Genomic DNA, 13,503 nt, shown 5'->3' with positions numbered 1-13,503 from the left:
AGTTATCTATGATTGGTAAACTTGATCTTGGCTGGATGTTCTTGCTGATCTTCTGGGGGAGGGGCCTGTTGCAGTGATTCTCAAATGTCTTTGCCTGAGGCAGAATTGCACTACCCTTGCCAGGGCCCAGGCTAAGTAATCTCCTCGTGTTCAGTCTCGGTAGCTTTTGTTCCATGAACACTTTCCATAGAGCTCTGGAGGACGGGAATGAAGATGGCGGCCTCCCAATCTCTGGCCCCTGAGCCAAGAGCTCTGGCCCCCCTCTTCAGGGTGCCCTCAGGGAAAAGCAGTCAAATTATTCCTGTCTACCTGGTCTCTCTGTGCATTCCATGCTCACCTAGCCTGTGACCAAGGATTTCTATCTCAGGCACACAACCCTGTTTTGAGTTTCCAAACCCCATAGACTCGTATGGTGTGCTCCCCTACCACTCCTCCCTGGGGTGAAAGGAGGGGGGTCTTACTGCAGTTCTGCCACTCGCTGGGCCCCTGCTCAGAGAGCAGTCACCCAACTGTGCTGAGGTTCATGGTATATGGCAATCCAGACCTTAGAGCCCGCTGTGTTTGCAGCTGGCTTCCCAGCTCCAATGCTTGGGAACTCTGCCACACTCAGGAATCCCTTGTCTTTCTGTGACCCCCGAGAATCCTAAAACCACACTGCCCCACCTAGGATTGCGCCCTGCTTTGCCACCTGAGCACCTTTCAGGCAGGGACGTCTCTCACCAAGAGCAGATTTCTAAGAGTTCTTTTCCCTGTTGTATACTTTTGCTTTCTTTGTCATAAATTAATTGACCATATATGCTTGTGTTTATTTCTGGGCTCTCGATTCTGTTTCATTTATGTCAATACTGTGCTGTTTGAGTGCTATAACTTTGTACTGCAATTTGAAATCAGCAAGTGTAGGACCTCCAGTTTTGTTCTTTCTCAGGATTGTTTTGGCTATTTGAGGTCTTTTGTGGTCCCATGCAAATTTGAGAATTATTCTAGTTCTATGAAAAAAATGTAACTGGAATTTTGATATGGATTGCATTGAATCTGTAGATTGCTTTGGGTAGTATAGACATTTTAATAATAATAATTCTTCCAGTCCATGAGTGCTGAATATCTTTCCATTCATTTCTGTCTTCTTCAGTTTATTAATGTCTTATAGTTTTTATAGTATAAGGCTTTCACCTCTTTGGCCAAATTTATACCTAGCTATTTTATTCTTTTTGATACAGTTGTAAATGAGATTATTTTCTTGATTTTTCTTTCTGATAACTCGTTATCAGAGTACAAAAATGGAACAGATTTTTGTATAATAATTTTTTATCTGAAAATCTATAGAATCCGTTTATTTTATAAGTTTTTTGGTAGCATCTTTAGGGTGTCCTATATATAACATCATGTCATCTGCAAATAGTGACAGTTTTATTTCTTCCTTTCTAATTTATATGCCTTTTGTTTCTTTTCCTTGACTAATTGCTTCCTAGGATTTCTAGTATGTACTGTGTTGAATAAAAGTAGGAATAGTGGTCGTTCTTGCCTTTGTTCCTGATCTTAGAGGAAAAGCTTTCAGCTTTTCACCATTGAGTATGATGTCAGCTGTGGGTTTGTTATCTATGGACTTTATTATTTTGAGGTACATGTCCTTTATACCCACTTTGTTGAGAGTTTTTGTCATAAATTGATGTTGAATTTTGTCAAATGCTTTTATTGCATTATCATTCCATTTGTTAATGTAGTGCTGATTTATTTGCAATTGTTGAATCATCCTTTCATCACTGGAATAATTCCCACTTGATCATGGTATGATCCTTTTAATGTGTCTTCAATTCAGTTTGCTAATATTTTGTTGGTGGGGAGTTTGCATCTATTTTTATCCCCATCTTATAATTTTCTTTTTCTGTGATGTCCTTGTCTGGTTTTGGGAGCAAGGTTATGCTGGCCTCATAAAATGAGGAGAGCTTTCCATATTCTTCAATGTTTTAGAAGAGTTTGAGAAGGATAGGTATTAAATCTTATTTGAATGTTTGGTAGAATTCAGTAATAAAGCCATTTGATCCTGGACTTTCATTTGTTGGGAGCTATTGATTACTGATTCAGTTTCTTAATAATCATCCTGTTCCAATTTTCTATTTCTTCATGATTCAGTCTGGATGATTTTCTGTTTCTAGGAATTTATCCATTTCTTCTAGGTTGTCCGATTTGTTGGCCTGTCATTGTGCCTAGTAGTTTGTTATGATCCTTTGTATTTCTGTGGCATCAGTAACTTGTATTCCATTTCTGATTGTTTTATTTGAGCCCTCTCTTTTTTTCTTGATGAGTCTAAAGATGCGTTAATGTTGTTTATCTTTTCAAGGAATCTGCTCTTAGTTTGATTGATCCTTTTCTATTTTTAGTCTCTATTTCATTTATTTCCACTCCGATCTTTATTATTTCCTTTCTTCTACCAACTTTGGGCTTTATTTATTCTTTTTTTCCCCCTAGTTCCTTTAGGGTTTAAAGTTAAACGGTTAATTTGAATTTCTCTTATTTCTTGAGGCAGGCCTATATTGCTATGAACTTCCCTCTTAGAACTGTTTTTGCTGGAACGCATAGATTTTGGTATGTTGTATTTCTGTTTGTCTGAGGTTTGCTTCTTAAGAGCCTAATTCCATATTTTTTTTCAATCTTGGATCTATTAATCATTTCTTATTAATTGGCATTTGGCATGTAATTTGGTAATCAGCAGAGGATGCTCTTTTGGAATTTCTTTTATTCAGTGGTGGCTGGACTCTGAATGGAAAGAGGTACCATGGCTGACATTCCACTGTGGAGATCAAATTATCTTTTCAGAATTCTAAGAACTATCTCTAATTTGCATTTTGTATTTCATAAGAGACAGGGTTGGGGACATGCTGCTACAAACACAGCTGCTACTGTCGATTGTGTCATAGTTTCCAGTTTTTGTAAAATAAAAAGGTTCTGCTCACAGACTGTGCACCTGCCATAAGACTCCCAAGAGCTTGACCTCCTGGGGTGACCATGGGTGCATGGCACCAGTGGCTGGGTAGGCAGTACTGTGTTTCTGGGAAATACTTAGCTCCAGATGCTCCTTTACTTTGGCTTGTCCTTTTCTTCTTTCCTGACTAATACACCCTATAATCATTACTTGAAGCATGTTGTTATGGGGAGCCAACTTCTTTGTATTTACTACTTTTAAAATTCTGCCCATTTTCCCACCAACCCCCAACTGTTTCTTTTCTTCTTTGCTTTGTTTAGGATACAATTTTGTGAGTTTTACTTTAAAAGAAGATTGTCAATGAAGAAAGAATGACAATCATGGCCACAAAATGTCTTCTCTTTTCACAGGCTATGAAAAGCCAACCAAAGTATTCATTTTTGAATATGTTTTTCTTCAAATCTGAATAGATTCACATTTTGTCTTAGGTTTGCTTTTATTTATGAAAACAAGTAGAAATAGCTAAAATGCCTTTTGCGATTTTTTTTCTCAGTTCAGTTAGCATAAAGCAGTTCCCAGCCTTGAAACAGATTTGCTGTAGGGAATATATAAACAACATTTTAAAGGTTGATTTTTTTTTTTGAAACATGGTGCTATAACTGTTATTTAGGTTTCCAGGCTAGCCTACAAAAGCTTACTTAATCCATCAACTTGAACTCTGGATCCTGGGTACAAGAAACCAGTGAAGAGACTGCAACGGTGGCTGGATGTCTAATTTATCCTTTCCTGAGCATTAAGATAGTGTTAGTTCCATTCTGATTCTATTTATTCCTCTTCCTCAAAGCCAGTATCCCACTGCTGAAGCTGCTGTGGCATCCCCCTACTTCTGAGCACTCAAGAGGATTGGGGGTGGGTGGAGGACAGAGTTTGCTAGCACTAGCTAATTAAACTTACTGACAGTTACCTGTGAATGGCAATGCTCCTTTACCCTCCCAGGGATATGTCAAACCAGAAAAGCCTGTAATTGGTGGAACTTCTGGAGTGCTGCAAAGTGGGGCAGGGTGAGGGTTGGATCAGTGTGACAAGGTTTGAGGAGGGAAGGAAGTGGTGAAAGAAGGCCAGCATCTAGGTAGCCTGGCTGTGTGTAAGTGCTCTCCTACATATTTGCAGAAGGAATGAGTACAAAGTGATGACCTTCACCAGCTGCTTGTCATCTCGGACCCCAGATTAAAAAACCAGACTCCCTGGGCTGCAAGTTTTCTGGTTTGGGTCTGTCTCCTGGGCATATGGGCAGTTATAGTGAAGGGGGGTTAGGAGCTTTAGCATATGTAATTCCTTTAGGTGAGTGTCAGTTCACAACCCTCCCAAGAGCTTCCTGGGTGAAATCTGAGCTGACCCCTGAGTGTGGAGGGCAGGAAGAGATGGAAGAAAGAGGCCAGCCTCTCCAAGTGGGAAGATGACAGTTAAATAGCAAAGGGAACTTACCTATGAGGCTTGTCTTGGGCAGCAGCAAGATGAGTGGATCCTTGCACCTCCTCACCACATCTAAAAAGTTTTTATGAACTTTTCTCAATAGAGGCCCTCGCTGGGTTTGGTCAACTGTACCATCAACTGTACCGTTCTCAACACCACCTCACCATCTCAAGCTGATGTCCTTACAGCAGCTTCTGGGAGTGGGAGGGGCAAGCTCACTCCCACATTCCAAGGACAGGGGAGGAAGTGAGCAGCCTCCAGTCATCTAGGTCCAGCTCACGGGTTCACTAGTGGTCATGTCTTCTCCCTGACCTTCCCCAGCTGTGAGGAACACTTGCATTCTTTTTGACTGAAGTGGGTTTTTCCCCCTTATAAAAGCAATGCACAATGTGCAGTCCTATGTTTGTAGCAGCATTATTTACAATAGCCAAGATATGGGGGGAGCCCAAGTGTCCAGCGATTGATGAATGGATAAGAAGATGAGCTGTGTATGTATGTGTGTATATGTGTATGTGTATATATATGTCTATATATACACATACAAATGGAACATTATTCAGCCGTAAAAAAAGAATGAAATCTTGCCATTTGCAACAACACATATAGAACTAAAGAGTATAATGCTAAGCGAAATAAGTACAAGAAAGACAAAGACCATATGGTCACTCATATGTGGAACTGAAGAAACAAAACAAATGAGCAAAAGTGAAAAAAAAAAGACAAACCAAGAAACGGACTCTTTAACAATAGAGAACAAACTGATGGCTACCAGAGGGAAGGTGAGGGGGCATGAGCTAAATAAGTGATGGGGATTAAGGAGCACAGTTGCTGTGATGAGCACAGGGTGATGTATGGAGGTGCTGAATCACTGTATTGTACACCTGAAACTAATACTACACTGTATGTTAACTGGAATTAAAGTAAAAACCAAAAAAAATGTAGAAAAGGAAAAAAGAAGTAATGCATGTTATCAGAGACTAAAGATAAAGAGATTGCCCATATTGCCAACCATCCAAAGAAAACTATTGCCAAGATGTTGATATATCTTCTTCTAATCTGGTTAATAATATTGGCATTTTGTTTTGCTCTTCAAGGCACTTTTTTTTCTTCTGTTGAAGATTATGAGGATCTGTTTTGAGGAAAGGATACATAGTGATGGTTTAAGATGAGGTCTGTAAAAGAAAAATGAGAACACTATGGGATGGTCACCTGTCCTTCCTCATTTTAAGTATGAATTGCCAATTCTGAACAATAAATTTCTTCTAGAGTTCTTCTCTTCTTTAAAATGAGTGCCCCCAGTGCCTTTGTTTCCCTGAGTCAGCTCTCCCTCTTCAGTGTGACAAGCCCTGCTTTCTCCATTCTTGCTTCCCAGGCCCTTCTTGGCTCTCCTTAGTCTTGCTTCTGTGACCTCCACTCACCTGAAACCACTCCCACCAGAGCCACCAAAGGCCTCCTGGTGGTTAAAAACCAAAGGTTGCTCCCCAGCCTCCATGTACATGACCTACCAGTGCCCACTTGACTGGCTTCTTTCTCTCTGCTTTGTTTCTGTAACCCCACAAGCTCCCCGATTTCTGCCTCCCCCCATGTGCTGCTTCTCAAGCTACTTTTCAGACCTCTCCCTCTGCTCATCACACCTAATACATTCCTCCAGTTCCATCCTGTGCCGACTTCTTACCTCGTCTCATCTTTTCTCCCTCACTGTGCATCCCTGCAGATCTCAGCCATTTCCATGGCATTATGTGCCTCTTATGCATATGCCCTAGCAACTCCCAGGTGTTTGCCTCCAGCCCTGTCATGAACTTGAGACCCCTCTGCCCCACTGCCTGCTGAGCATCTCTACCCAGATATCCCACAGTCCCCTGAAAGTGCATAGGCCGTGCAGACCCTTCCCTCCAGCCTGCTCCTCATCCTGCCCACATCATGATGGAGGAGCCGTGGAAGCCTGTCTGGTCCTCTGCTGGCGAGCCCTCCATTCAGTCCTGGAGGTTCCGTCCCATTACTCTTGCACACACTGGCTCACCCCGATTACCTGCCTGTACTGCTGCACACTACACACTGGTCTGCTATCCGTGCCACAAATGGAGACCTCCAAGCCCGTCATTCCTGTGTCGACATCTTCAGTGCCTCCTCACTCCTCACTCAGCTACTGTGTCTTCCAGTATCTGAGTGCCTCCATGTCCCTTCTCTCCTCAACCCCACTGCCCCTCTGTGTGTTGGTTTCCTCTCTGGGAACACTCCTCCCCTCTCCTAGCCAACTCCTCATCCTGTATGTCTCTGCAAACATACTTCCCTCTCCAAACTGCTAAAAACCCAGGTAACTGCCAGTCTATAGGCTCTTTGTCCTGTGTATACTGGGTGGGACCACTCATGCGTGGCATTAGGGGATGGCCTGTAATTACTCGTCTCCTCCTCTAGACCGTGTGCCGGGACATCATCTCCTTCCCTGTAGAGTCCTCCAACACGTGACCCATATCTAGCACACTAGTCACTAATATACGTGAAAGGAGGGACACAGTACTGCTTCCCTCTGGCTTTGTGGTGCTGGTAGTCAGCTAAGGAGTATTCAGCTGTGTGTGTTGTGTGGAACCCTTCAAGAAACATAACCCTGGAGGTGTTCAGTGGGAAGTTAAAAGCTTAAAATAAGCAGGTCTATTAGGAACCTATTTGCAAATACAGCTCAAAAGAAATTGATCTCTCTACATATGGGCCTTTAAAAACATTTAACATAAAATTATTTCAGGAAAACAAACTACAGAACTACTCATAACTTACCAGGTTATGGTATATTATGGTAACTACTCATAACTTACCAGGATTTCCAAACTACGCAGAACTTACTGCTATGTAAGTGTTCTAACCATATTAAAATGACTTCCTATATCAACTTATATTGTTTAATAAATACCAACATTTTTAATTCTTGAGGGTTATGGACATTTTGTATGGCACCTGTGAGCACTGAGGTCTGTGGCAGCCTTGCTCGGTTGCCCAGTAACCAGTCCTGGTTCCCAAAGGAGAGTTGACACATCTTACAGGAACCTTGTTTCCAAGGGAAGACCTTGGCAGGGTCTTTTTTTTTTTTTCACTGGTGACCTCCAAGACTCCAAAGAAGAGAAAATGGGTACAGATTTCTAGGAGAGATGGAAAGGGGCCAGTGACTGGCTCATGATGGGGTTCTGGCAGTTTGAGGACACGCCTTTCCTGGAAAATGTGGAAGATTTCTTTTCATCTGCTCATTTGTTTATTTCTTGTCTAGTATTTCTACTGAAGAGGTTAAGTCTTATATAAAATTATGTGTCAGTGCTCCAATGGAATGAAATAATGACACAGTATACCTTTTTTGAATTATTTATTTGTTCTTTGTAGATTTTATCCAGGTTCCTGTTAATTTAATTCAGTTAGTTCAGACTTACAACAGATGATGTCACCTGATCCATGCTGTGTTATCTACTAGTTTTCACACTGTAGATACTTAATCAGCACCTTGCAGGTGTCCTCTGGGGTCCCAGTAGTAACACTCTGGTGAAGACTGCCTGGCCCTGGTCCAGTCCACATCTCCTGTTAATACCAGGAGCACCTGGCCTGCCCTGGGGCTCTGCCCATTTCCAGGTCTTTGGATTGAATTATTGCTTGTTCTGGCATGATGCTGATTTCCTTCATTATTTCATTCCTCTCCCAGTAGATATCCACATGGTATTCATCTTTCATCCTCCTTTTGAAAATATCACAGTAAGGGGTTCATCTGATTTTTTTAAGCTGTCCTCTTTTTCTGTCAGCAATTCAATACAGCATTTCTTAGAGGCTGCTCCATTTCCTTCGCTGATTTTCAAAATGCCTTTTAATCATTTCTTACCTTTAAAAATCATTTCATAGCTTTTAATATTTAGTAATTCGTGCTGTCATCAAAGAGGCAACTTTATTCTTTTCATCATTCAGACTTCTGTGGGTGTTGATCCTGGATCACAAGATGATACTAGAATTGTAGAATCATCCATAGGTCGAGGCCATGCATCTGAAGAGCAGGCTTACCAATGGAAACAATCCTGTTGGTTTATTCTGTTCTACAGAGAAAAAAGCATAATTATAAACCTCATATCATTATGGTATGAAAAACCCCAAATAATTTTGGTGGAGAAGGGTTCTAAGCTTCCTGTGTTTAATGGATACACTCTACGTTTCTGTGTACCTGCCCTACCATATAGATGGAGTCAGCAGCATAAAGTAGTACATTGCAACCAATCAATTCATCAATATTTATTGATTATCATTCCATGAAAGAAACAGTAGCAGATACTTGTGGGGGTACAGAGGATTCAAGGCACCTGGTGTTTAAGGCACTGTATGTTTCACATAATAGCCTGAAGCACAGCACAGGGAAGATGTTACTGGGCAAAGAATAGAGGGAGTCTGCCAGTGTTGTATGCTAACGTACACTGGAAAGGTGGACACAGATAGAAAAAACACATTTTGTGAAAGACTTCTCAGAGTAAATTTCATTTTTCTGTAAAACACTGAAAATAATGTATGGTATCAATTTGAGTGAATAACCAATTTTAGAAGAATAAAGCAAATAAGACAGTAGCTATTGAGTGGGCCACCGTGGTGGGGTGGGTTAAATAGAACTCTTGGGCCTGGTTGATCTCTGATAAAGGACAGGCCAGTCATAAGAAATTAATAAGACTAATGAGAAGAATCACAGATTGCTTAGGTCCCTTGTTGTCTCATTGCACACCGTAGCCTAGTGTGGCATGTCAACATGTACTCTTTCTTATTTTCAGCATGCACTCCTGGCTTTAAAGTTCATACTTGCATTTGCCATACCTGATAAACCACGGCATATCCAGATGAAACTGGCCAGATTGGAGTTCGAGTCTTTGGAGGCACTCAAGCGGCAGGTAAGGGCAACTGTGCTGAAAATCAGTGTATGTCTTTAGCAAATGCCAGGGGCTGTAATTTAGAGAGCTCACTCTCAGTATTCCCTTCAGCCTTGGAGTTACCAGCGTAAATAAATACAGAAGCCTCCAGTTTAGATGGCATAACAAAACCAAAATCATAATAATATGAGCAAAAAATAGTTGAAAGAACTAAACTAAGCAAAACAAAAATATCTGAGCAACGTTAAAGAACAGAGCTAGCTTTCAGTAGAAGAACAAGGCCAGGATTTCCAAGAATCATCCTGGGGCAGCTCCGACCGTTTCTAAGTCTGCCTTCCTCAGAAACATGAAGCAAGAAGTGAGTAAATAGAATCTCGCATAATATCTTGCAGAGAATGAGGGAGAACAAGAAAGTGTGGGCAAAAGCAGCAAAAATGCCATCAAAGTAGAAACTTCGTCCAGGGATTTCCACATTATACCAGAGGCAAAGCTGGAGGTCTTCATTTTTACTTTCTACTCGTAGCAGAATGTGAGCAGGAAGACAGAGACTTCTCCATGCCCAGAGCTAGTTCTCTCTAGTGAGAGATATATAGGAACTAAACCAATGAGAAAATTAGTAAGGCACTTATCATCTGAGAGGCAAGCTGTGGGTCCAGGGCATGGCTTCTGACCCTCACAGTCCATTAGGCTTCCAAACCATCTTGTACAGAAATATTTCCTTTGATGTTTGGGGAGCTAGGAGGAAAAAAATTGCAAAGAGGACCCCTCCCCAAACTGACCCTCTGATAGAAGCAAGGGCTCCAGGACAGTGCACAAGATGGGAGGCCCCACACTGGAGCAGAATGTGCCCCTGATTAGGCAGGGTGTCCCCAGGATAAGACTTGTGATAAGAGTATAGAGAAGGAGAAGTGCAGGTCCACCAGCGGGGTGCAGCAGCGGAGAAGGCTAGATGACTACGTTTCAGTTTCTAAGTTGTGGGGCAAGTTCACCTAGCCAGTGTGTCTGTGTCTTACATCAGAGCACAAGCAGCATCATGCTCCACAGTGAGTCACTAGAAGCATTCTCAGCAATGTCAGGAAGCCCATTACCACCGCTGGTACTTTCCGTGGCACTGGGGCTGCTGACCAATGCACTTCTACAGGAGGAAAAAGTGAGAAGGTCAAGTAACCTACAGGAAGCAAAACTCCGTGAAGATTAGAAGGTTATAAAACTAAAAATCACTAGATACATTATTGGACACAATAGGAAAACATGGTAAGGAGGTAGGCTACAAGGTTTGTCTAAAATTGTTTGTTTCCTTTTGTTTGTTTGTTTCCCTTTAATAGCCATCTGAAAATATTATTGAAGAAAAGGCCCCATTTGCCAAAGAAGCCAAAAGAGAAAACGTGTGTAGTAATTTATAAAAATAGTATTGATAATCTATATGAAGAATATTTTTAAAACTCTGCTGGGACCAAAAGATTGAGTCTTGTGAAAATGTGATGCTAATTCAAATATATAGGAATAAGCATTTTAGAACAGCAAGGAGATTTCTGAAAAAGAAGAGAAATGAGGTTTTTAGCTCTGCCAGATATTAAAATGTATTCTGAATAATATAATACATTTTGAATTAGGGAAGAAATAGATCAGTGGAATAGAGCAGAGAGCCTATAAATGGACCAAAATAAAACTGGGACTTTAGTTTATGGTAAAATTAACATTCTGTGGTAGTGGGGAAGAAGGAGGGTTGTTTGTTACATGGTCTGATGACAATTGTTTGGGAAAATTACTACATTTCATTTTACCTCATTCCTTACATACCTCTTGCCACCACGCTCCTGCAAAATTCAGACAGGTAAGAGATACAAAAAGTATGGGAATTTAAAACTTCTGTATGACCAAAAAAACCTCAAAAGATAAATTGGACATGGTGGGGAAATATTTGCAACATATGAAAAATGGTTAACATCTTTAAGTCAAGTAGCATTTTTTTTAAAGATTTTATTTATTTATTTGTCAGAGAGAGAGGGAGAGAGAGCAAGCACAGGCAGACAGAATGGCAGGCAGAGGCAGAGGGAGAAGCAGGCTCCCTGATGAGCAAGGAGCCTGATGTGGGACTCGATCCCAGGACGCCGGGATCATGACCTGAGCCGAAGGCAGCTGCTTAACCAACTGAGCCACCCAGGCGTCCCTCAAGTAGCATTTTGATAAATTGATACAAAAAGACAACCAGTGGGGTGCCTGGGTGGCTCAGTGGGTTAAAGCCTCTGCCTTCGGCTCAGGTCATGATCCCAGGGTCCTGGGATCGAGCCCTGCATCGGGCTCTCTGCTCCGCAGGGAGCCTGCTTCCTCCTCTCTCTCTCTCTCTGCCTGCCTCTCTGCCTACTTGTGATCTCTGTCTGTCAAATAAATAAATAAAATCTTTAAAAAAAAAAAAAAGACAACCAGTAATCAAAGCATAACCTAAGAAGAGGTGCTCGGCCTCACTCACAATTAAAGAAATTTAAGTTCAAACAGGGAAACGTGACATTTTACTCACTCTGTCGGCAAACGCTGGTTGATGACCTGTTCTTGCCCTGTGTGAAGTAGTGGACACTTTTCTATACTTGACAGAAGTGTAAATTGGCTCAGGCTTTCTAGAATGCAGTTGAATCAAAATTTAGATTACCCTCCAACCAGAATGACTCTTGCTAGGGTAATGGTAATAACTGCAAAGGGAGCCAAAATAATGTTGTCAAAGCATTTCTATTAGCAAGAACCCAGACGCAGCTAAACTGAGTAGGAGACAGTTTAGGACAATTATAGTAAGATAATGGTTCCACAGAACCTTGTTTTTAAAAGGTCTCTTCGTGCTGGGGTGTGTGTTGTGTGTATGTGCATGCACGTGCATGCGTGAGTGTGTGTTTGCTATTTTAGCAAGTAGAGAAAGCAAGGTACAGAACAAGTTTGAGTTAAATTTTGAAGAAGGGAAGGAAGGGACAAGAAATGGGTGAATGCGAACACGTCCTTTGTTTTTCCTAGAAGGGCTTCCAGGAAACCCGGTACATAGCTACCTTTGAGGAAAAATTAAGATATCTTTGGGCGCCTGGGTGGCTAAGTCAGTTAAATGTCTGCCTTCAGCTCAGGTCATGATCTCAGGGTTCTGGGATCGAGCTCCGCATCAGGCTCCCTGCTCAGGGGGGAATTTGCTTCTCCCTCTGCCCCTCCCCACCGTTTGTGTTCTTTTTGCTCTGTCTCTCAAATAAATAACATCTTAAAAAAAAAAAAAAATTAAGGTAACCGTTTTCACATACAGCTTGGATTTTCTGACCAGGCACGTGTACTACTTGTTGAAGGACAACAGGAATTCTTTGGGTGGAGGGTGATTTGCCATTTGTTATCTGTATGTTTCTGCATTTAAAACACTCCTGTAAGTAAATGAGAAATAAAGTCCTCCCTCATGTTGGTGGTTTGAATAATTCCTTAAATTCCCTAATGCCATTTTCAGATACACCTGAGTGCATCTTTCACACACTGTTCCTCCTCCGTCCTTATTCTTTTTACAAACATTCATATGCTTTGGTTTTTTTCTTAGAAAAAAATTTAAACGTCAGGTGAAATTTTTGGAGTAAAATTTATCTTCATATAATGTGTATTTTAGGGGTGCCTGGGTGGCTCAGTGGGTTAAAACCTCTGCCTTCGGCTCAGGTCATGATCCCAGGGTCCTGGGATCGAGCCCCACATCGGGCTCTCTGCTCAGCAGGGAGCCTGCTTCCCCCTCTCACTCTGCCTGCCTCTCTGACTTCTTGTGATCTCTGTCTGTCAAATAAATAAATAAAATCTTTTAAAAAAATATGTTTTTTACACACAAGGTTTGCGGGCACGAATTGAATGTGGAAACCTAGAATCAATGTGAGGCAAAGTGGGATTGGTCCTCAGTGAACCTCAGTTGGGGTCAGGATCAGGATGAGACCAAGGCTGAGGGCAGACCAACCTGAATCTGGAGCCCCACTCAGTATTTCAGAGTACTTGTTCAGCCCCCATTTAAAGGAGAGGCTGGGGGTGGGGGTAGAGCACAGTCCCTCCCCATAGCCTAGTTCCTTAAACTTGTGAGGAGTCTGTGGGCACAGACAATTATGAGAGCCTCAATATTCAGATCCCCAATTTATATGCATCCTCTTTTTTCTAAAATGTCCTTGTAGGAGGCCTGAGTACCCTGTGGTCCCTCTGGGCTGTCCTGGGCCACACTGCCTCTCTGCCTACAGTTGTTACCCCTGC

At 41.8% G+C, this 13,503-nt stretch overlaps 1 protein-coding gene across 4 annotated transcripts in view; it reads left to right on the top strand.

Moving 5' to 3' along the window:
* ANO10 (anoctamin 10) overlaps positions 1-13,503 on the top strand; it is a 236,493-nt gene that overhangs the window by 168,168 nt on the left and 54,822 nt on the right. For 2 of the 4 annotated variants that reach the window (XM_047742195.1, XM_047742175.1), the window contains exons 12-13: positions 9,172-9,288; positions 10,593-10,652. The exons of 1 other annotated variant lie outside the window; for it this stretch is intronic. In XM_047742195.1, coding sequence (XP_047598151.1) covers positions 9,172-9,288; positions 10,593-10,652 — 177 coding nt within the window. The remainder of the gene's footprint in view (positions 1-9,171; positions 9,289-10,592; positions 10,653-13,503) is intronic. One more of the 4 variants, XM_047742185.1, reaches the window with a different exon arrangement.

Source organism: Lutra lutra, chromosome 1 (genome assembly GCF_902655055.1).
Source record: "Lutra lutra chromosome 1, mLutLut1.2, whole genome shotgun sequence".
NCBI lineage: Eukaryota > Metazoa > Chordata > Mammalia > Carnivora > Mustelidae > Lutra > Lutra lutra.
The sequence above is the reverse complement of the archived record's forward strand: the minus strand, read 5'-3'. Positions and strand labels throughout refer to the sequence as shown.